Source organism: Nannospalax galili, unplaced genomic scaffold (genome assembly GCF_000622305.1).
Source record: "Nannospalax galili isolate Female #2095 unplaced genomic scaffold, S.galili_v1.0 scaffold72, whole genome shotgun sequence".
Taxonomy (NCBI): Eukaryota; Metazoa; Chordata; class Mammalia; order Rodentia; family Spalacidae; genus Nannospalax; species Nannospalax galili.
In genome coordinates, this window is record NW_008336933.1 from 10,772,140 (window position 1) to 10,797,365 (window position 25,226).

General features: G+C 39.1%; 1 protein-coding gene across 15 annotated transcripts in view; it reads right to left on the bottom strand.

Moving 5' to 3' along the window:
• Positions 1–2,829: 2,829 nt before the first annotated feature.
• Positions 2,830–25,226, bottom strand: part of Prpf4b (pre-mRNA processing factor 4B) — a 39,740-nt gene continuing 17,343 nt past the window's right edge. The window contains exons 4-18 of one of the 15 annotated variants that reach the window (XR_003849319.1): positions 24,026–24,181; positions 22,646–22,727; positions 21,054–21,264; positions 17,956–18,029; positions 16,187–16,277; positions 15,244–15,391; positions 13,788–13,925; positions 13,081–13,234; positions 9,859–9,973; positions 9,122–9,273; positions 8,171–8,257; positions 6,652–7,391; positions 6,096–6,141; positions 5,498–5,584; positions 2,830–4,728 (exon numbers count right to left, since the gene is read on the bottom strand). Coding sequence is in view for 1 of the 15 variants with exons in the window: in XM_029562865.1 (XP_029418725.1) it covers positions 7,188–7,391; positions 8,171–8,257; positions 9,122–9,273; positions 9,859–9,973; positions 13,081–13,234; positions 13,788–13,925; positions 15,244–15,391; positions 16,187–16,277; positions 17,956–18,029; positions 21,054–21,264; positions 22,646–22,727; positions 24,026–24,181 (1,612 nt within the window). In the remaining 14 variants the exon portion in view is untranslated. Of the gene's footprint in view, positions 7,392–8,170; positions 8,258–9,121; positions 9,274–9,604; positions 9,767–9,858; positions 9,974–10,589; positions 10,714–13,080; positions 13,235–13,787; positions 13,926–15,243; positions 15,392–16,186; positions 16,278–17,955; positions 18,030–21,053; positions 21,265–22,645; positions 22,728–24,025; positions 24,182–25,226 lie in introns of those variants that run through there. The other 14 variants (XR_003849316.1, XR_003849311.1, XR_003849313.1 and 11 more) reach the window with 14 other exon arrangements.

The window sequence follows — 25,226 nt, forward strand, 5'->3', positions numbered from 1 at the left end:
CATGTAAATAGAATATCTCACAAAGTATCTAAAAGCTTTTACCACTACCCCCATGGTATATAAATATGCTAGTCTTCTCTTAATAGTCGGAGATCAGGTCAGAGACTGGGACCAGGAGATCAGGTCAGAGACGGGGTCCCGGAGATTGGGTCCCAGAAAGCTGGATCAGCAGAGAGCTGGACAGCAAGGAGCAGAGATACAATAAAGCAGTAAACACAGACTAAGCCGTGCCTTGAGTCCTGTGTCTTACTACCGGCGACCTGATCTCACCGGAGAGCAGCACTCTCCGTTACCGACCCACGGATATCCTAGCTTTCGCCGCCTCCGTGTTTCTTCCCTGTGGAGTTCACTGGCCAGGACTCCGCAATCCTGAGGAAGGGCACAAGGGTGTAATAGAGGCGGGATCCCGACTAGATAATACTCTAGTAGCAGAAGAAGCTCTCCGCTCCAGAGAAGTGTGTAGCTATCAGCTACAGCCAGCATCAGAGAAGTCTTTACACCTGCCGTCTCCAGAGAGGCGTAGCCGGCCAGGCCCGCCAGCCGCTAGCTAGCCAGCGGGACCAGAACCACGGCGGGAGAGTGCACGCACACCTGACCCTGGGCCACATCCAGAGTGAGTGCGCCCGGGAGCCCAGGCGCACTCCCCACATCGCCTGCAGCCAGACTCACGCCGGGATTAGCCAGGTGTGGCGGAGACCCCAGGGTGCCCGCACACACCACGCCGGGGGTCAAGCGACCCGCCCCATAAATGAGGTCAGCAAGTGGGGTGGTCAGCCATGGACACTGCACTGCATCAGGGCCAATGTTAACTGGAAATGCGGACAAAGGTGGGTGTTTAAGGAGGGCAGCCTAGGAGGGAGGGGCATGGTACCAGGGGAATTTCTGGGCATGGTAGCTCTAGGAGAGTATCCTGAGATATAGGCAAAGAAGCTCTTTCCTTATTGTAAGTGGGCACAGAGGCAGCATCCACCTCCGGGTCCGGGAGGTCTGGGGTCGAGGTAATAGCTAGATCTACACTAGATTGCTCCCGGCAGTGTTTGTTGTGGGCCGAGATGACTTCCTCAGGAAAGGATTTAAGGCTAGAAATGATGGCTAGGAGGATTGGTACGAATGATGCAGGGGGAAGTGATCCCTGACCCAACCTCCCTTTTTCGGGCCAGGAAGAGGACCTGCACCCACGTGTCAGGGTCCCATGTGTTTTCAGGGGAGACCCATGGAGCTAAATTAGTGGCTTCATCCCAAAAGTGTTCAATATCTTTTGGTTTCACTTTCAACCCTCTGGTTTTAAGGAGCACCTTGAGTGCTGCCGTTTGTGGTTCCCTGCATTGTAGTGGTAAATTGCCCACTGTGGGAGGGTCTCGCAAAGGGGAATTCACCACAAAAGTAGAAGACAAGGGTGACTACCAAGAGGGCACAAAGAAAGCAAAGAAGCACTGTGAGCCACTTGGGTGTAAACCGCCCTGACATGTAAAGGTGTATTGGATCCAAATGTCTTGTGCTCAGTGAGGGACTTCTGGAGGCCGTGACACCTCCAGCCATATGCTCACATACTATCTCCAGGACAGGCAACAGGGTGACCTGAAGCCTGGGCTCTGAGTTCAGGGTGGATCAGCCCTTATGTGAACTCACCAGGACGAGCTGAGAGGGGGGAGGTGCAGATGTGGGCTTCGGGACCACCTGGCAGAGTGTGCCTTCCTGATCTAACGAATTAGTCCAGTAATAAAGATGACAGACAGGGTGGAGGGGACAGAGGAGGGGGCTACTTGCTCACCCTCGAGCAGCCAAAGAAACAGACAAATCCAGGGGCCTACTTACCAAATGAACCAAGGTTCTGGGTGTCGCCAACACCGTGAGCAGGGGTCCCTGTTCAGGCGCCAAGTGGTGCAGGTTCTCCTCAGGCCAGCTGTGAAGACCCTGACCTGGATTGGGTCCCCTGCCAATTGGGGGGGCAAGAGGCGCGGAGTCAACACAGACACCGGGAGTCAGGAAGAAGCAAGCACTAGACGAGGTGCTGCAGGCTCGTTTAATGCAGGAGGGAGCAGGCCTTAATTTCCCCTTTCTCCGCCCCCAAGTCCCTTTAGTCAGTGTATCGTTTTCTGATTGGTCCGCGCCATGCAGTCTGTCATCAGTCACTGGGCTTGCAAGCAGGGTACGGAGGCGTGGGCTCCTTTTGGCAAGCTATTTGCGGACCAAGAAGTGAATTCTCGCTGAATCCCAGGGCTCTGAGTCCGTGCCATCTTTGGAGGCCTCCTACTACAGACATTTCCCTCCACACCCTTCCCTGTCATTGAGACTCACAACACACATCTAAGTCTTCTAAGAATTTTGTGGTTGTATGTGTGTGAACTGTTTTTTTGTGTGTGGGTTCACACACACATGAAGGCCAGAAGTTGAGGTCAGTTGTCTTCTTCTGTTGCTCTCCACTTTATTTTTGAGATGAGGGTCTTTGAGTGAAACCTAGAGTGCATTTATTCAGCAAGACAGCCTGGCCAGCAAACCCAGAGAATTCTGCCTTTCCAGAGCTAGGGTTACAGGTACAAGCCATAACATCTAACCTTTTCTGGGGATGTGAACTTAGGTCCTCATGCTTACAAGGCAAGGACTTTACAGATTGAGCCATCTCCCCAGGAACCTCTTCCAAGAATTTCCCAGGTAAAGATTTCCATTTACCTTTAACCCATCAGTCCCTAGTCACTTTTTAGCACAGGTCATTTTCAAAGCATATGTACCACTAGTGAAACGGAGCTAAGAAATACAGGTAAGAAAAGTGTTTATAATTTAATATTAAACATAAAATGCCACACTTAAAGAAAAAGTCAGTAGACAATATGGTACCAAAAGGCATACTTTATTAAGCTTCCTAGTAAGTTTGGGAACATGTGCTGCTAAAATGCAAGTTACAATTCAAATGATACCATGGACAGTTAGGATATACATCAAGCATTTTCAGAGAGCAGCTTCCGTATCTTGATCACTAAATGGAAAGGTTCTTCAGAACAGTCCCTTACCCTATATACAGAAGAAGAGAAAGTAAGGATGCCACAATGATAGCTCAAAGTCACCAGAAAACAGTTTACAGTCAGTTTTGTGTATAGCATTGACATGTAAAAAGTACAAATGAATTTGCAGTGAATATCTATCTAGGATATTCCATGTATGAGAATAAATTCACGGTGAATATACACTGGCCCTAAAACACTACTAAGAAATGTACTTATAGAGTCCAATTGCTAATGGTGCCATAAGAAGGAAATTACATGTTTCACTACACAATCTCATCTTCAAAAATTAAAAGGTCAATCTCTAAACGTTTAGCCTAGATTTTAATATAGGTTTAATTCCCTTGTTTTTCTTCGGAGTTGATGTTTACCTCTTCGGCTAGGGTAGAACAGGAAGAATACAAATCTAGGCCAAACTGTGACCCTAATATTTCACTAGCTCTACTATACAGTATGCACTCTAAAAATGTCCTGAGTATTTACTTTTGTTAGGAAAAAAGTGGTCATTACAATGGCAAGATAAAAATCACATTATTTTTATGTTTAAACATAAGAGAGCTGAGAAAAGTAGAGCAAAGCCTCTGGGGGTAAAGACACAGGACACTATTGGGCATCAGAGCTTAAGAGCAAACAGTGCTGGGAACACTGGGAGGAAGATGCTCTTCCTGTTCAGACCTCAAAACTCCCTCAATTCTGATGGTTCCAGCAACAGTCTGCCAAGAGCCCTACCATCTAGGAGGGATGCTTTCTGGCTGTCCATTCATCTAACCCTAGGAAAGCTCTCACCTCTTTGAGAGCTATGAGTAGAGATTTTTGTGAACCCATAAGACTGACAATCACTTGATATAATTTTTGCCATAAAGTGTTATTCAGAAACAGGAGTATAAGGTAAGGATCATTCACTAAATGACCTTAATCTAACCAAGGTTCTAAAGAACTCCAAAGTTAGGACTCAGTGAAATTACAAAGTCAAAAAGAACAAAGTTCATAGAATTCTTTAAAGCAGGTCACTGAGAGCCAAGTTTTAAAAATCTACAATATCACCTTTCTCATTTCCCAGAAAAAAAAAAAACTGACAGCGGTCTGATTAGTAACTATTTTAAGACCATGCCATTAAAAGCCAGGCTGCTAAAAAACAAACTGAAGAATAGCCACTAAAGGAGTTTAATAGTATTCTGAAAATTCCAGGCTATTCCTCTGCATTTGTCTGAAGCTGTGTTTAAAAAAAACAAACACACACACAAACCGCCCCCCCCGAAAACAACAAACAGGGTCTCAACCTAGGCTCCTGAACTCGTGATCCTTCCTATGTCCCTCTCCCCAATGTTGAGATTATAGGTGTGTGCCACCACCCAAACTTGCAGAGGATTTTCAAGGGTATGCTACCTTGGTAGCTGCAATTTTCCTAGTCGCTGGTAGGATCCAATTTTAACAACCATGTGTTATGTGGGCTCTCACCACCCAAGGGCCTTTTACATGGCTAAATCTGACCACAATTTGGATTTCAGAGGAGAGCAGGGGTGGAGCTGCAGGAAGTATGATAAACGAGCACTGTACAGATGAGCACAACAGCAGTACTACTCTAAATACCCAACAGCAATGACACCCAAACCACAATGCTAGAAACTCAAATCAGACACAAACTAAATGGAGAACTGTTAAAATCTTTTATAGGACAGAAACCTTAGCTCATGTCTTCTGGCTGTCATCATCTTCCACTGAGCTGCACCTAAAACACAAAGAACAAGTAACAAGCAACTTTGTTTTTTAAGGAATAGGCAACAGTTTTGAAGGCATAAGATGAACTGTCTCTAGAGGGTTAACTTTAAATAATTTTATAAAATGAGGCCATGAAAATCACCAGAAGCATCAAAACATTAACTATTAAGTGAAAACAACTACGAAAGACTTGAATATGCAGCATATTGTCAGCAAAATAAATCATGGTGGGAAAGTCACTGTCCATGTCGCTAAGGTGGAAGCTGTGCTGTGATGCCTTATTTAAAAGGCTTCACTCTACCTGCAGATGGAATCACCTTGGGTTTATTTTAGTAAGTTTAGACCATGAAGAGACGGGGTGTAGGTTCATAGGTGGCTTATTATATCATCTATCACCTTCCTGGCTGTGTAGTTCATTTCATGTCTTTAAATGGAGCAAAACCCACCAGGAGAATGCTGCTATTCTGATTTTCCATTCTTGAATGCACCAAAATGTGCATGCTTGTTGTAATTAGGTGCCTGGGTGAATAAAAAAATCCCATTTACAATTTAAAAATATTACTTAAACCTCAAAATTTGATTGTTTTCCATAGTCCTCAGGGAGATAAGCATTAATTTTATCCACCCCCCAACCAGAAAACGTTACACAGACTTTTGAAAATTCTCCTCTACCATGTTAAAAATACAAATTCCCTTTGTGTTGCAAAACCAAGCTGATTTACATGATTTTGTTTTAAATTGTTGCTAAATGTTTATCTACACATGCTGTCAGAAATAACCTTGTTAAGAAGGTGAAGCTGGTGTCTCAGCAAATCAGACCCCTTGGAGAAGGCGTCGGATGGCCTGTGCCCCGTTTTCCTTTTTCTCTTTCCGCACCATCAAAAGGAAAAGTGAGAAAATAGCAGAAACATTAGTTAAATCCCGAATTACACCCCATAACCTACAGGAATAACCTCACTACACTGAAAGCTGACTAATCTGTAGGACTTTTTCTGGATGAAATAATTAGGACCCTAATTATTAATTAACGAAAAACAACTGGGCTAGATTTAAATCTTTAGCAGATTAATACTTTTGGTTGCTTTTAGGAGAAAAACAAAGGCTGTTTTTAGCTATTTAGTTACCTGGCTTACCAGCACTGAAGACAAAAACTTTTAAAAATGGCTACAAATGCCTTGTTCACAAAAGACTTTATTATCTAGTGATGCATACTGAGAACATACAGACATCTGCACGGCCCACTTCCCATGCAGTAGCACAATCTTCACTTTACAATAAGTGAGTGTCAACTGTTTATGTAATAGACAACGCTTTAAAGTCACATTTTTAAAGAAAAGCTTCATTTACAAAAGAAATAAAAGGTAAAGAAGCAATTACCGCTTTTAAAAAGCAGCTGCTTTGTTCAAGAGTGGAAGGTTTATGCCTGTATTGAAAGACAACATGATCACAAATAATGCAAACAATGAACAAATGAAAACACTTTTTACCATAAAGCAGTACACTTTCAAAATGACATACAAATAGTTAAAAATTTCATTATGTTGTCTATTGTTTTTAAATATGAGGACTTTCAGAAGTAGGCCTCAACATCTGTAATTAGTAAATGAAAACTACGCGTTGTTTCTATGTCACTAGGAACTGTATTTAACAAAATGTATATAAAGTCTATAGCAAGTTGATTTTTAAAAAAGTAAAGTTATTAAGAAACAGTACACTGAAGGCGCTCTATCCATCAAGCGCATACTCTTCAAATTTTAAATGTGATGAACAGAACAGAAACTGTAACTATGCCACAGTTGCGATGCCAAAAAATAAAACAAGATCAGTTATCACACATGCAGGGAATTCTGCCACAAAGCTAATTATCCCTCATTTGTCAATTATTCCAATAAAATAACATCTTAAAACACTGTGATGTTGATGTTTAGCTTACCTTCAGTGTACTGAATGTTGTACACAACCTGCTTTAAAAGAGGAGACATCCCTGCAGGCAGGCTCAAGAAGGAACAGACCCCTTCGGCACTGACTACACCAAGGGCATGCTGCTGTGGCCTGCACACACACACCTAGGAAAATGTGAATATAAACAGCATTTATGCTGGCCATTGTATCTGAAGACCAAAATGAAGCCAAGTCTGCTAAAAACAAATCAACCACCCAGCACTGCTAATTATAACAGATGCTTCTGTCTCTTTTATGTGAACTGCAACCATATACATTAGCACTGTAATTTTGTGCAGTCTTGGCAATTAAAACAGTTCTACAGTGAAATTTCACATAAGACACAAAACAGATTAACTAACATTTCTAAAAGAAATATCACCCTTGGTGTTAATTCAAATATATCATGCTTCCTCAAATTTGCTGGAGAAATATTTATAAGTTTATATACATTAATAATAAACTGCTGTGAAATTTCTTCAGTCTTTGTATTTAATTACTCAAACCCTTGGAGTTTCTTCATCTCGTTTAAATTTTTTCCTGGATGAATGCATGCTGTAGGGCCTGGTTGATGCTAATTCGTTTAGCTGGGTCCAACATTAGGATCTGGTCCAACAAGTCCTTTAGCTGGTGTACTTTTTTACGTTGGTCTTCAGGAAGTCGCTGGCACCCAATCAAGTCAGCCAACAGGTCCTTAGTTGGATTAATGGTGCTCATGACAGTAACTTTCTCCTAAAAATAATTTTTACAATGCATATCTCTAAATAAGTTACATGTATGTCAACTTAAATCAGACTGTTTTTGGTCTATGAAAATACTAATATACACACAAGTATTTATATAAATCATGATTAATTTACTGTTCTGACATTTTTATTTGCCTTTGCCCTCTACATCTTTCCAAAGGTCGGGAAATGTAAATGGAAAAGGCTCCCAACTTAGCCATTAAAACACAGAAAGCATGTGCTGTCTGCACTGTCCTTTCCCTACCATACCCTCTAGTCTAAGAGATACACATGGAAACCAGTCTGTACAACAGAATGTCACTCAGCTCTCATAACAAAGGGCACAATACTGTGGATCAAAAATTAGGAAATTATTACATCACCCTGTAGGCTTTAGAAAAGCTGGTACGGAATGTGTATTTCAGCTGACGCCTGAATAGCATGTCTGACAGCAAAAGCACCAGTGTCTGTGGGAACAAGTGCACCTAAGTACTACCACTACACAAACATCACAGTAGAGAAACATTTTAATCCCTTTGCTGTTTTCACAGCCTGATGTACTGTATTCGGGTAACAAAAAGGAGTTACTTATGAAAAATAATAATAATCGTAGCTCCGTGTACCACACCAAACTCTAGTGATTAAGTAAAGAATCCAGAATTAGGGATTTAGCTTGGTGGTGGAGCACTTACCTAGTAAGTGCAAAGCCCTGATCTCAGTCCCCAGCATTGAAAACACAAAACAATAATAAAGCATTTAATACAGTATGCTTTAAGTCAGACTTACCCTCTCTGTTACTTTATCAACTTCTATGTACATGAAGTTGAGATTTTGATCAAAATGTTGGTCTTTGAATACACCTTTCCGAATCATCTACAACACAAAAAAAATTGGGTTTCAAACCACGACAAGCAGGCTGACACACTACTAATATGACTCACAAAGAAATGAATAATTGTGTTATTCTTTGGGCCCAGATACCCTTGTTCTCAGGACCTTATTAAATTAACATCGTTAGAAAAGCTAAGGACTTCAGTCGGGTTCTTACAAAACTCAGTGCTCACCTACCTTTTCATCCTCTGATCACTGGAACTTCTTTATATTCTAACTAACCTTGTTAACAAGGATGTATGTACTTCTACTTTACCTGTTACCAAAAAAGTAGTTCTCTTATTGTTTCTGTTTTGGGTTTGAGAGAACATGTAGCTAGCCCTGGCTAGCCTGGAACTTGCTATGTAGATCAGGTTGCCCTCAAACTCAAAGCTCCCCCTGCCTCTGCCTGTGCCTCCAGAGTGCTGGGATTAAAGGTCACCATACCTGGCTTTCTTAAAAAAAAACAACAAGATTTGTTTATCTTACATGTATGTTCCTGAGTGTAAGTATACTGAGCCTGCAGAGGTGAGAAGGCGGCATTGGAATGTCTAGTACTGAAGGCATAGGCAGCTGTTAAGATACACAATGTGTGGGAATGGAAACCAGATCATCTGTAAGAGCAGCAAGTGCTCTTAATGACTGAGCCATCTCAACAGCCCCTTGTACTGCTTCTTTTAGTGGCTATTGGCTGATTAGAACCACTAATTTTAACACCAAAAATAGCAAAGGAACTAAGGAATCATGGTACCCACCTACCTACCCCCCTGAAAGCTTTGTTTGACTACTATGGTCTAGGTGAAAAGGTATCTCACAGTCTATCACTCTACAGGAAGGAACTTAAAAAAGCTTCTATTAATACCTTACCTTATTTGGCATCTTTCCTTTGAGATCCATAGCAAGCTTCAACATATGGTTATTGGTTTTGCCAGGAAATAAGATTTTTCCAGTATAGAGTTCATATAATGTGCATCCTACAGACCACATATCTATACCGTAGTCATAGCTTTTACCTATAACTGAAAACAAAATGGAGGTTTTAATACATGAGGGTAAGAACGAGTGACTTCTTAATTTTTATTTCCTTTAAGGGGACTACCTCAGCTTAGACTATAACCACAACCGTATCTCAGTTTCATGTTCTTTCCCACTAATTCTTAAGAGATGCTTAAAAATAAGAGTAACTTTAAAAACGGGGATGTAGGAGAGGAACTAAAGGGGCAAAAAGTAAATACAGATGACTTCTCTTTTTCATTTCACCTTTGGTGGAGGTGCTAATCAACCTCAACCCAGGCAACAAGAAGAGAAAAACCAAAGGTCCCATACAATCCATAAATGTGATAATCAGACCTTGAATAATCAAGAGCAGTCTTCTAAAGTCGAGGATTTTCCACAACTGTTTTGCTACTCATGCTCGATATGATCAAGACTCCTGTCACAACTACCTTCATTCCACCTGAGGAGGATGAACTTGCTACGGTTCCCTTCCTCATGAATGAACTCGTGCAGCTGCTGAAGTGTGATGGAAAACAGTGCTTAGACATTACAGAAGCTGCTTCCACCGCACAGGATGGCCCAGGTAAGGAACACTGTAAGGAACTTACTGATTTCAGGAGCACGGTAAAATCTACTGACAAGATAAGGTGTTATGTCATTATCCGCAACATGGGAAGCCGACCCAAAATCGCAAAGCTTTAAAATGGTTTTTGATTCATTAACCTGCAAAACATTTTGAGGAAATTTAATTCATGCCAGGAATAATTACACAAATTAAAACAGTCTTAAAGAATTTGTACTAGTTACAACACTGAGAACAAAAGCCACTGGTCTAAAAATCCCTTTTCTTTCCATTTCACAGCTCCACTTCCTAATTATGAAAAAGAGCTCTTTAATATCTTGTTACAACCAGAAAGACTTTGTCAATGAGGAAACATGGGCTATACCAAGTACATTTAATTTTACTAAACTGCATTTAAAACAGAGGCAAAGCATCTTCTACCATTCCCTTGAAAAGCTATAGTCAGGTTACTCTCAAGGAGCATGAAAATATTAATAGAGGACCAGACTTCAGTCAGCTTTCACTTGCTAGAAAATTATAATGGCAACAAATACAAAAGGAAGACACTGAGTCTGGACAGAAAACAGAAACAAAACGATTTGTCTAACCGGTTTAGAGCATCAAAAACTTAGCAATCACTTCAAGTATAAAAAATATTAAACCCCTTCAGTACAAAGTATTAGTCAAGAAAACATTAAACATATCTGACAAAACTGATAAACATGAACTCTGTATTAGTCATCTGTTCGTGTTTCCTCCGTAAATACTTCCACATACACAGTGACAGTGACATCTGCTGAGAAAGGCTGGAGCTGCTCCCATGACTGCTGCCACTCATGAGTCAGAAGCATGTTCAGGATTAACAAGTGAAGATAATTCATATTCCAGAGTCCCTTCCCCCCTTCAAAAGAGACACACACAAATTCCGAGTTGGGACTTGAACTTGTCCTACTATTCCCACCCCAAAGAAATATAACAGTTTAAACAGCTCTAGGCAGTCTCTAGGGGGGCAGCAAGTGTGATCAGTATTATAGATAGGACTATCACCAATGGAATATACAGAAAGAATTAAGCTATAACAGTTTTTTGGCTTTTTTTATTTTTTGAGACAGGATCTCACTATGTTGCCCTGGTTGGCTTCAAATTCAGAGTTCAAGTGCCTCTGCCTCTGGAGTGCTGGGATTAAAGGCATGCGCTACCATATCCCACCAAACAGAAACCATTTTAAACTGCCACATCAGTGTCCATTTTATTTATTTTGGGGATCAAAAATAAACTCAAAATGGTAAATAATTTTAAAGCTAAAAAAAAAGCCGAATTCGGTTGCAATACCCAGAAAAGACAAAGAACCATGTACCAATGGAATTCTTGATTTGGCTAAATCACATTAGATAGTACTAGCAGGGTACCCACACTCACACGCACATTACTGTGGGTGTAAAAACTGCAGTAAAAACTATAAAGTTGGGGGCCAGAGAGATGGCTCAGCAGTTAAGAGTACTGGCTGCTCTTGCAGAGGACCTGGGTTTGATTCCCAGCACCCACATGGTGGCTCACAACCATCTATCACTCCAGTTCCAGGGGATCTGACACTCTCTTCTGACTTCTGCAAACACTGCATGACACAGATGCACTTACACACAGACAATACACTCACACACATTAAAAAAAAAAACCAAAAAAACAACAAACTATAAAGTTGGTTGGCTATGCAATTCCCTGTTTTTACTACATGCCTACCATTTCACTGTAACTGCTCAGCAGTCCTACCTCCAAGTTATATTAGATACATAATACAAACCCAAACTTCATTATTAATGTAATAATCTGAAATAAATTTTTTTAAGATAAATGGGGGGAGCTTCCTCAGTGGGTAAAGTGCTTGCTCTGCAAGCATGGGAGCCTGAGTTCAGATCCCAAGCACCCACATAAAAAGATAGGAGTGGCACCGTGTGCTTGTAATGTCAGGGCTGAGAAGGAGTTGACAGGATACTCCCAGAAGCTCACCGACGAGTCAGGTACCTAATGGATGAGCTCTAGGTTCAGTGAGAGACTCTGTCTCAAAAACCAAGGTGGAAAGCAACTGAGACAGTCTAATGCCAGCTTCTGGCCTCCATGTGCCCACACATGGGAATATGGCCCCCTCACGCACCCATGTACATATTCATAACCCCCCCCCCACACACATACATGAGAAATGTAAACTAGCTTAAAGACTGCAATATTTTTATGTGTAGTACTGGAGACTGAACTCAGCACCTCATGCATGCTAGGTACACACTGTACCACTGAGCTACATTCCCTGCCCAGTCACAATCTTAAGAATTTTAGTTTGTCATAGCTGAAACATGAGTTCCCAGTAAAGAACACCTTACACACTTGGCTTCTCCTGAGGATATTTCTGGAGCATTACCCCAGAACTGTTAAAAAGCAAGCATTAAAAAAAAAGAGAAGACATGCAGAACATACTGCTGGCGGATGATCAAGCAACTCAAGCTGTGAATATGCCTCAAACGGTGACTACCATAGCACAGATGAAGGAATGAGGCCAAGGAAGGGAGGAATGTGCTGATGCACTAATACAACTATGATGTGATATGTCTCCAAATTCCAAAAGCATTACAAACATTGTAAAATTGGGGTTTTATTATATACTCGAAGTCACTAAGAAGAGAGGGCAAGACTCCAAAAGGAATGACTTTCAATTCAACACCAGCCACAACTGAGTCTTAATGCTTTGGATTCCCAGAACCCACAGCTTCAAAAGCAATAAAAAATAAAAGAGCGGAACTCAGTGTGGTGGTATATGCTAGTAATTTCAGCACGGGATTTGGGAGGCTCAGGCAGGAAAAATTTTGAGTTTGGGGCCATTGTAGGCTAAAAGCAAGACCATATCTCAAAAAGCCAAACCAAACCAAATGAGCACTTTTAAAACTGAACTCCACATAGTTCCTCAATAGAGAAAATTCCTTAAATATCTGAAGATCCAAGAACATTTCAACATAGCAACATTATACATGTATTTTTGCCTATACTATGAATCCATCAATCAAAAATTTTTAAAGCGACAACAATCCATTTCTTTCCTATCACTATAAAATTCATGGACTTAATGTTTTTAAAAGATAGAAATTGGTGAAGTAACTCATGAGTTAGCAATGTACTAAATTATACTTTAAGATGTTATTTTGTAGTACAGTAATAATCCTAATTACTAGTACAAAGAGATAGGGACACACACACAGGGTGGCCTGACTGTTTGACTTACCAAAATATTGTCTGGTTTGATATCTGCATGCAGGATATTGCATCTTTTCAGGAGTTTCAATGCCAGGAACAACTGCTGACTATAGGATCTTACAGCTTTAATATGAAGACCAACATCCTTACCGTATTTTTTTAAAACCTCTCGTAAATTCATACTTTTAGGAGAGAGAAAAAAATAGGGGTCAAAATATAGATATAAAAGGCAAGGATTTTCAAGTACCATGCAAAATCAAGTGCAAGATAACAATTTACATAAAAATATTGTTTGAGAATCCTTATCCCAATGCTTGAGAAATTATTTTACATTGAAATGAGAGCCTAACAACAGTGCATATGCAATATAGCTTCCAAAATAAATAGAAAGGAAGAGATAATGCTCAATTCCCAAATAAACAGAAAGGAAGAGATGCATGGGAAAGCTCCTACTTCATTTCGAATAGGTTCACATCTGAAAGCACAACACTGCAGCCATACTGTTAAACGATAAAACTTGCATCTCTACACCACCACTCCCACCTCTTCCCATAGTGATTCTGCTGCCCTGCAGGCTACCTGAGATCACTGTCTGGCACATGTATACAAGTCAATTAATGTTTTACACAGTAATTGCTAAGGAAATAATATAGTTAAAAATCAATAGAAAAAAAAGCATGTCAGAATTTACCCAAAATGAGGTTGGCAGATATAAAGAAGGTTTTAATACTCTACCTGAGAGGCTCAAACACAAGACAGAGATGTTGCTTGTGATAAAAATGTCTGAAGAGTCGCAAGCAATGAAACTTGTCATCAGGATCAGCATCATTAAGTTTTTTCAAGAACTCTAATTCTTTTAAACCAGTCTTTTGCCTGTAATGAGGGGAAAAAAAAAAGAGGAAACAAACATATGCAGAATCTAGGGCCAACACCTGCTAGACTCAGTCTGATATGCCATAGGCACGAAGTCTAAGTAAATGCTCTTTTCTAAAAAAAAATTTTTTTAATTTGATAATGATTTATTTGGGGTATGTGTTTCTATATGGGTACTTTATGCCATGATGTGCATGTGGAAGTCAGAGTCTAACATGTGGGATCTGGGGCTGGAATTCAGATTGTCAGGGGTAAGCAAGTACCTTCACTTGCTTAGTCATCTCACCATACCCCCATCTCCTTTTTTGGAGACAAGTCATGCTATGTAGCCCAGGCTACCCTGAATTCATGATTCTTCTCTCAAATGCTGGGTTATATAAGGAGTCACAAGGTCTGCGTAGTTAACGTGCTTTAAAATCCCTAGTCTATTTACTGAGGAATAAGTCTACATCATTCACATCATAGTTTATACTTATCAAATAGGTCTAGAGAGTTAATTTCCCAAATAATCAATGAATAAACAGAAAAATCATAAACAACATTATTTAAGGACAATTAATCTTATACACTTTATCTCAATGTCTTTTTTAAGAATGCAATTAAATGGGCATGTCTAAGTACTATTTTACTAATATTTAATAGTTATGAAAATCTGGTAACTTGTTAAAAGTACATTTTAAAAGTGAACTTACAGCACAGAAGATTGGATTTCCTAACCAAACAATCTAAGCTTAGGACAATGAAAAACCAGTAAAAAATCTGTAATACTGCTAACATTTCAAAACCAATGATAAATTGGCTCTATCACCAGCTCAGTATGTGGTACAGATTAAAACATATGGGCATGGCAATGGCCTATGCTATGAAAGGAGAGAGGCTGAGAGTCAAAAGATACAAAGAATTCGCACCAGTAGCTGAGTATCGTATGTTCAGAGTGTTAAGATTTTTTTTACAGCAGATCACATAAAAAAAAAAAGTTAAAAAACAGAAGCGAAAACAAAAACATGGCAGCTAACAACTGTCCATAATGCCAGTTCCAGCGGATCCGACAGTCTCTTCTGTCCTCTGTGGGCACTGCACGATATGGGTGCACATGCAGGCAATACACACATACATATAAAATAAAAAATAAAATATTTTTAAAGATTTTTACAGTGTAAGATGGCATTAGATGGTACTAAAGGAAAAGATCTAAGTATGTATTAGCACACAGAATAGATGCTGAAATGAATGGAACACTATTCAACGTATGGTTCTAGAACTGCACACATAACATACGATTATAAATAAGATTTTTGTCGTTTGGTTCTGAACTTACATGAGCTCATTGTTTCTGATGATCTTCACAGCTACTTCCTGATTGGCTCTTGCATTATCTCTGGCTCGTACAACATTACTGAACACACCCTGCCCAGTGTAGCCATATACATTGTAACGTTTATCTAGGACTTCACCTATATTCACACCTAAAAAAAAGCAAATTAAAAAATTAGAAGTCTGATTATCATAAACAGAACCAGTAAGTAAGGGAAAAAGCTGGGTCCAATGCCCACTTTTCCTGTACACAATGGAGAATCAGCCATGTCTCCACTGGTCATCCTTTTAGCATGTGATAGAAGCCTCCTGCCCATTCCAGACAACTGTCAAAGTTCTTGTGTGTCGATCCAGTGCTAGCAATGTCGATACTGAGCAGGGAACAAATGCGCTCATTAAAGTGTTTTCTTTTTTCTTTAAAAAAATTTTTTCTTTACATTTTATGTGCATGATTACTATGCCTGCACATGTGTAAGTTCACCTATGTTGGGCAATGCCCACAGAGGACAGAAGAGGGCACTGGATCTCCTGGAACTGGAGTTACAGTTGTTAGCAGACATTTGGGTGCTGGGATGTGAATCCAGTCTTCTGCAAGAGCAGCCAGTGCTCTTAACCACTGAGTCATCTCTCTAGTCCCTCATTAAAGTGTTTTCAATTGTAGTCCTACATGAGACTGGCACCCTCACCTCCTTGCTTCTCTTGGTTTATATCAAGCTATATACCCTTTCTTCTGGAGGATGCACTTGCAGTTGAAAATAGAATTAGGCTCACTTTAATGTGTGAGGCTTCTGGACTGCTGTTTACTCAGATATAACAAAAATCCATGCCATGACTGGATATGCCACATTCAGTCTACTCAGCGTTCAGCAACATGTAATTATATTAAGCAATCTTTATTTATAAAGTTGCACAGTGCATTCAAAAGTTAATGAGAAATGCAAACTTACGGTAATAGCCTTCTGCATCAGTCCAGTTATCTCTGAGGTTAGGATTTTCTTTGAAATCTTTCCCGATGCCAGCAGCCCTAAGACGAGCACTCTGAAAAGAAGGAGGTGGCAAGAGTGGATTACGAGCTGACTGCCCACTTAAAGCATCTCCTTGATAAAAAATAAAAAGGGCCACACTAGCATCTTAAAAGTTAATGATTACTATTGTTTGGGTAAACTCAAGGTAGTCAAACTACAATGAACAAAGTGTCTTAAATCATAAGAACAAGGAAAATATTTATCAAGAAGCTTTTGGGTATGGTTAGGGTACTACAAGTGAAAATAGGGATTCAACATCAGATCTGGGTTTCTTTAGCTGACAGACTTGGAAGAAACCCTTACAGATTGGTACTGTGCTAACACGCACTGTCCAACTCCTGCCCACTGATATTCACCATTTCTTCCCCTGCCTCCTTGACCAAGCAGACAAAATTATACTCTTCCCATATAGGCATAAATAGTAGTGAGATTCATAGGCTGAGCCTATGTGGAAAATTTAAATGAGAAAATCTACCTCATACTTGTAGGGAAGAACCTTTGCTCCCTGTTATCTCCATGACACCCAGAAGGTTCTGCAAGACTGCTAAGCTTAGATAGGAATGTTCACCCTTAAAGATCTGTGTGATAAAGCCTTGGTCCTCAGGCCAGCCGCTACTGGGAGGTGGTGGAATCTTAAAGATGTAGCACCTAGTATAACATTCAAAGGGGACTGTGGGACCCAAGATCCTTTTCCTTTTTTCCCTTTCCTGATTATTAGGTGAGCAATTTTACCCTAGTACCTCCTCCAGCCATGATGTACTTACTGCCTAACCATGGACTCAAAGAGGGCCAACTAAGTGATCATGGACTTTAACTTTCAGAACTGAATCCAAATAACCTTTTTTCTTTTTAAGTTGATTATCTCAGTATTTCATTACAGTGAAAGGAAGTGAACACAAATATTACCTAGGCAAATGACAGGACCAACATTTCAACAGACATACTGTTCATTCATCTTCTCAGAACCCATCAACTTTTGGTGTACCTGTTATGGTCCATGTGACATATCACAGATTACTTGAACCAATCACTATGTCTTCAGGGTCTCATACAGTTTATTCTACCTCATTTTAATTTTCTCTATTACATTTATACTCCCTGGTTCTTCTTATCAAGGCCCCATTTTCTCATGCTTTTAAATATATATATATATATATTTTAAAATGGCCTCATAGTTTCAGATGTGTTTGTAGTAAAGACTTTCAATAAAAGGTGTTGATAAAGCATTCCAGCAAAACAAATCTAAGTGATTAAGGGTTACTTAATCCATTCCTTATAACATTTCCACCTATTCAATGACTACTGCCATAAAGCTCCACATCCTCAAGTACTCAACGGCCTACAATACAAAAGCAGACTATTCCAAGAAAGGCCTAGAAAATACTGACATCTTATGTTATCTAACTAACACACATCTATTTTCCTGTTCATATGTTGAGGTAGGTACATACATGAACGTAAGTAAACTATACATTTAGGCCACTTGGTGTGTGTCTTTTGTGAAGCTCTCCCAATTCTTTACTTGCACTTGTTTTAAATTTAAATATAATTTTAGACTTGAAAGGTATAAAACTAGTACACTGACTTTCTTAACATTATTAGTTCTTATATTATTAGCTCTCTGTAACTACACTTACAGAGCACCAGTTACACACAGTTCCCTGTTTATCTGTTAGTTTAAGATTACTTACGTCAAAATAAGCAGCAAACATATCATCAGATTCTGTAAACATATCAGGTGCCAAAAGCTTCTTTTGGGATGAACCTTAAAGGAAATTTGCATTAATATTTGAGAAATGAAGATAGAAATGAAAACATAAGTCAACAAAAAAGTTGGTAGTTATTAACCAAGCTTCTTTTCCTTCTTCCATGTCAGCTTTCAACCAATAATCAATTTAGAAGCAATCTATTACATTTTATATAAAACTTCACTTCTCACCAAAAAGCAAACTTCAGAAAGACTAACAACTTTTGCCACTCTTAGTTTAAATGAGTAAGAATATGGCTGAATAATAATTTTGGAATAAAATTAAAGTTGTGTTTTAAGAAACTTAATTTAAAAACCTCAAATGGTTAATTTTCCTACTATGGACAGATATAAGTCAGCATCATCTATATATAATTTTCCCCTATATCTAATCATTTCATAGAAGGTTGGACAAAAAATAGACACAGGACACACAATGGCTTTCACATTGACACAGACCCAATCTCATAGTGCAGGAAATACAAACTAAAACTACAAATTATATACCACTGCTCATCAAAGACACTGCCTAAAAATCCAAAAGTAAGACAAAGCTATTTTAACAAGACCTCGGACAAAAAAGTTACTCAGACACGATTTATGGGACAAGACTGTAACTCTTGAAAGAAGAGAATTTGGCACCATACAGTAAGAGTGGACATTCATTCACTCTTCTGACCCAGTAATCCCAAGTCTAGGGAATTACCCGAAAACAACGTCCTGCTAATAATGATGGAACGTGCAGTACTATTAAATTAACATTCAGTGGATAGTCACCACACATAATCCATTTATCTGCTGTCAGGTGACTGAACATAGACTACACAAATAAATGAGGAACATCAAACTGACTGGCATTCCAGAAAGCTTTTTTGCATGTGCAGATTGAAATAATACCAAGATTATATTAATAAACAGACAATTTTTAAGAATCAAAAGAAAACAGAAGAGCTGGAAGTGTTGGCACATTCCAATAATCCTAGCACTCAAAGGAGGTAGAAGCAAGAAGATTCCAAGTTTGGGCCAGTTTGTGTGTCTTCAGGACAAAAAGAATCAATGAAATCTCAAGTTGCATCTAGTTTATTAATAAAGATAAATTAGACTAATATCTTAATGTATATAAAGCTTGAATATAAGAACCTAATTGTATTATTAGAAACTAAATAATCGAAATCACTGAAAGGGAACACACTACTTGATCCTTGATAGAAGTTTGAAGGCCTCTAGCAACCTTTAAACACTAAAGTAGTTATCCGAAAAGATACTAGAAACCCACTTAACACCCCTTGACACACATACACACCCTGGTTGGAGAGAATATAGCCTGAGCTTTCAAAAGAAAACTGACAGCAATGGGTTGAAATATACTCAGCAGACAATGGCACCCAGGAAGCCATCAAACACAATTTCTAGTTTGCTCTGGAGCATTAGCTACACTCTATTTGAAAACATGACACTGAAATCCCAAATGAAAGAATGGGCCTAAGTAGTGACCATCAAGAATTGCTGAGGCAGTCCCAAAATAGCACGGGAAAGCACATAAGGTGGGCGTGGCTCAAATCCCAACACACTTCAATGTCAATAAAAACAGGTCCATATGCACATGATGCAATTCAAGGACAAAGCTCCACTTATGAAGAACCCCCAAAATGTAAGCCTGATTCAACTTGTCTCTAAAGCTAAGTACTGGGGCTAGAGAATAAATCACAAGAAGAGAACCAATTAAAAAATGGAGAACTTAGCAAATGGCGAGAGCAAAAAAAGAAAAAAAAAAAGAGAAAAAGAAATAGATATCTATGTTTATAAATGTCTGTATGTATATATAACAATAATAATCAAAGAGGACATGACATTGAGAGGGAGTCGAGGGGGGCATGGGAAGAATTGAAGGGGATTGGGGAGGGATGGAAATAACAAATACTCATGTATTAAATTCTCTAAAAGAATTATTAAAGATCAAGAGAAATTTAACAGACATAACCCAAATATACTGTGTGCATCCTATTTGGAATTTAATTCAAACAAAGCAGAAACATTGATAATAAAAAAAAAAGGTATGCATTTCTTAAGTATATATAATGTTCCTAAAAGTACTAGGAGGGGAAATGAAATTGTATCTGGTGGGCAGATAGGACATGTAACAGGGAATGTGAACTAACGAAAGCATTTATATGGGAGTCAAATTTTTTTTTTTTTTTTTTTTTTTTTGAGACAGGGTCTCCCTGTAGTCCCAGCTGACCTGAACTCACTATGTAGATCAGGCTGGCCTTGAACTCAAAATGATCTGCCTGCCTCTGCCTCCCAACTGCTAGGACTAAAGGCATGCGCCACAATGCCCGGCATGGGAGCCAATTTTAAAAAAACTTTATTTATTGTTTTTATTTTTTTATGTGTATACATATATTGCTTGCATGTAGGTAAGTCCACCCATGTGGTACAATGCCCATGGAGGACAGAAGATGCTGTTGGATCCCCTGGAACTGGAGTTATGGACAGTTGTTAGCTGCTATATGGGTGCTGGGATTCGAACCCAGGTCTTCTGCAAGAACGGTCAGTGTTCTTAATTGCTGAGCCATCTCTCTAGCCCCAACCAATTTTTATAAGCACACAGACCTGGGTTTGATCCCCATATAAAAAAGTCAGGCATTGTAGTGACATGCACTTGTAATCCCAGCACCTCGGTGACAAAGACAGGTGGATCCCTGGTGCTCACTGGCCAGTTAATCCAGTCTACTCAACGAGTTACAGGCCAGTGAGAGACCCTGACTCAAGAAGGGGTTTTGGGGGAGCTTACGGAATGATACCTGGAGTTGATCCTGGCCTCCACGTGTACCACCACCCCAACCACACACAGATATATATACACAAAAAATAAATTTAAAAAACACATTAACACAGGACACTCCTTAGGATACTTAATAGTCATGTAATTTTCAGTAGGTAAAATATTCTTTTTTCCCCTTCAAATCTACATGTCACATCATTATAAACTTATACAGCTAAAAATTCAGAGTAAAGCATGTTAGGACAACTCTCTCTCACCATTATTCTGTTCAACTGTCATTAGGTTATGCTTGGCTTTTACTGAGGCCTCAAACGTATCAACATTTTCCCGCTCATACTCTTTCACATCAGCAGCTACCCGCTCTAGGATGTCATCTGGAGAAGGAGACCGTGTCCTGGTACTGCTCTGGGGGCTGCTTGGCTCAGACGGCACTGATATATTGCTATCTTCAGCAAGATACTTGTATTTCTGAAATAACAATAAACAATTATATCATTTTCACAAAATTGGATGCTATCTGAATATATTACTTTGCTAAGAGTTGCTCCATTAGAGTGTTAAGAGCAAGTGTACATATAAAACAACAAAGGTACTAATACCTTTGCTGAACTGGATGCACAATTTTCAAGTAATTCCAAAACTCACAAAACTCTGAACAGTATTTCTACATTTTGTGCACATTTGTCAAGTCGTAAAACCTGACCTTACAAGGTAAGATTCTATTTATTTTTACTTATACCCTAGGATACTATTTGTGTATCTCATTTTAGAAATAATATGTTGATTACAAGAACTGCTGTAGACCCCTCTTTATGGCTCTAAGTGCCATGCACAGATGTACCACATTACTGTTCTAACATTCAAATTTTTCTAAGTTCTAAAGTCCATGTAGCATGGGTTGGTGATAGGGGATTGTGGACCTAGCCAAGAACAAAAAAGATCCAACCAAGTTTTCAGGGGTATCAGTTCAAAAAATTTTTTTTGCCAGTGTCTCATAAAAAAATCTTTAGGACTGCCCTGCTTCCTCTGGCCTTACAGTTTGCTCAGTGTGCCAGGTGAGATGCCATGGATGGTCCTGTCTTTGTCCTTTGAGAAGGCATTTATGAGGATAGCCATTCCCAGCAGATCCATACCAGGCTATTGTCTCAGGACAGCCAAAAGGAAGCTGCTCCTTTAAGGTAGCAAAGCTCGTTCCGATGACTGCCAGGGCCTGTGCTCAAGCTCTAGCTCTTCCTTCATTTCTCAACTGTTTCATTTAAACTGCAACTGGGTGCTGGAAATATGGTGCTGGTAAGAAGCTAGGGGTTCCTGCCACTAAGCCTGATAATCTGCATTTCATCTGGGGAGCCCACATGGTACAGAGAACCAACTCCCATAAATTATTCTCAAACCTCCACATGAGTGCTGTGGTGCATGTTCATGAAACACATAAATAAACACATAAAAAAATTTAAACCACAATTACGATTATAAAATGTGCCATTATCTTATTAGACGCTAAAATGTTTTTCCACATAGTAAAGGACATGTTTTGCTAAATGAATTCCAATTTATCTGTTATTTATGTACTAGAATTTTCATGCTTGTTTAAAAAAAAAATACTTCAAATCCTCATGTCTTGCAAAAGATGTTTACATTAGAATTCTATGTATAACAAAACAAAAGGCAACGTGTCACTTTTAATAACTAAAGAATCTTTAAGTCTCACAAATTTTATATCTCATAATGATCTAGTCCAGCTTTCACTGGAGTACTTTGCTAAAGTTAAAATTTTTTATTTTAGTAAAACAGTGATCTGTGAGATTCACTATTTAAATTAAAAAACAGAAAAGTCATTGAAGCCATGTACCTGAACAATTGCCTGCCTTTGTATTCGTCTCTGTTCTATTAGAGCTTCTTCATCTTCTTCCTCCACATCAAAATCTTCAAGGCTTAAAAAAGAAGTATTTAAAACATTTTGCAGCCTCTAAAACTATAACTTAGTTAAAAATTAAGGTTAGAGCAATAGTCTTAAGCCATCACTAACTCCTACAATGCCTGTTAGTTATCTGGTGGAAGCCTAGCGACTGTACCTTCTCCTAACTCAGTTTCCTCCTCACCTAGTTCATGGCACCGCACCTGGAAACAAGAAAGATCTCAAAGTCCAAAAAAGTCACCACTGACTGGTGACCTTAGAAAGTTATTTCATCTTTCTGAGCTCAGTTTTTTCATGTATAAAACAAGACGGGTAGAACAGAACCATTTGAAAGCTCATGGAAGCTACTGATTTCTTCTACCAGTAAGGGACATGAAAGTAGGCTGTGGGGACTAGAGTCCACCCAGCAAAAAACGAAACGAAACAAAACAAAACAAAAAAATACACATGCAAACACCTGCCTCTGTTCTGAAGGGGAATATGACTCAATGCTCAACACTACCCACACTGTCTTCCACTTGATCCTCAAAGAAGACCTCTTCAATTCTTATGATCCCTCTTGGTGTACAATTGTCAGCCTTTTTCTTAATGTTTAAAATTTGCAGACACATAAGTAAGCCAAGTGCACTGCAAGTGTATCAATGTATCACTCTTCTCCTTCCCAGCTTCCTTATACTCATAAAACTAATCAGGGCTTCTACACCCAAGCACTGCTGATTTGGGGTGATACATTGTTTTATACGGGGATTAACCTGTGCATTGCAGGATCTAGTATCCTTAGCCTTCTGCCATCAGATGACAACCAAAGGTGCCTTCAGACACCACTGAAATGTCTCTATAGGAAGGGGAACAGCTCTGTTGAAAATCACTTAACTGTGTTAGCTTTACTTTCAAGATAATGCTTTTAGAAAAGTTTGCACTTTAAAGGTTTTCTAATACTTTAGAGAATTTTGTCATTGAAACACTTGTTTTAACATTTTAACAGATATACCAAATAGTCTCAACTGAAAAACATGCAACATTTAACAAAAATTGATAAATCTAAACTTTATATGGAAATTTCTTCCCCTAAATTCTAATAAAAATAAAAGATATAAAATGATAGCTCAATATTCAATCTAGACAAAGCACACACCCCTAAATTCAGAAAATCATTACCTATGACATAGACCTACCTAATAATCACAAAAGATTGAGTTTTAAATTCAAGACCAAATTACTGGGTTCACTTATGCCATTAGTTAGAAATTAAAGATTTCCAGTCTAACAGTTTTTTCTATACCAGAACCATGAAATAACAAGTTATATTCTTACTTATCATCAGATGAAGACTCTTGCTCAACTTTCATTCCTTCAGAGAGACTCCCTTTAAATTTATCTTCCTTTACTTTGCTTCTGCTTCTTCGTCTACGACCACCTCGTGATCGAGACCTTCTTCTCAAGCGTGATCTGCTTCTCCGACCTCTATCTCTATTTGAGAAAAAAAGGACATTATAACATATATAACTGAAATCTCTCTCTCTCTCTCTCTCTCTATATATATATATATACATATATATATATATAATTAAAATATCATTTAGAGTAATAAGCAAAGGGCTCAAAGCTCAATTTTACTGTGAATCCAAAATGTCTCTAAAAAGCACGCTACTAAAAAAAGGTAAGCCAGGCACAAGACTGAGGCAAGAGGATTGTGTATGATGGCAGACTGGCCTAAATAACAAGTATCAAAAGCCATTTTAAGTTCTAAATGAGATTATCTAGAAAGACTTAACAATCACCTTTACTAAAATAACTGAAATGGGCTTCAAGATGGATAGCATAGGAGGTAAGAACACTTAACTGCTCTTGATGGCTCAGTGGGTAAAGGTGCCTGGGTCAACCCTGACAGCCTGAGTTCTAATCCTAAAACCCACATCATGGTAGAAGGTGAAAACCAACTCCCTAGGTTTTCTTTGACCTTCCTCCATTTATGTGCATGCGACACACACACACACACACACACACACACACACACGCACACACACACCCCCAAAAGCTTTTAAAGACTTCAAAACATTCTTAAAAATGCATCAGACTTGTGGCCCATGTTAAACAAATGTCCTGATTCAAGGTAATTAAGGGTGAAATTTAAGTTAGTTCAGGGTGAAATTTAAGATACTACAGAGCTCCTAAAAGAGAAACCTATCTACATCAAAGGATTGGCAAGCTCCCTATTACTGTCACGAACTTGATCTTCTACCAATTAGCTCAAATTTTTTATTTATTTATTTTTTGTCTTTTGAGGCAGGGTCTTCCTATAGCCCCAGCTGGCCTGTAACTCCCTAAGTAGACCAGGCTGGCTTTGATCTTGCAGAGATCTGCCTGCCTCTACCTCCAGAATGCAGGGATTAAAGGCGTGTACCACCACATCTGGCTCTTTCTTTCTTTCTTTTTTTTTTTTTTTTAAATCACAGCAACATAAAAAAATAAATGCAACTAGGATGAGGAGAAGGAGAGAGCGAGAGCAAAAACG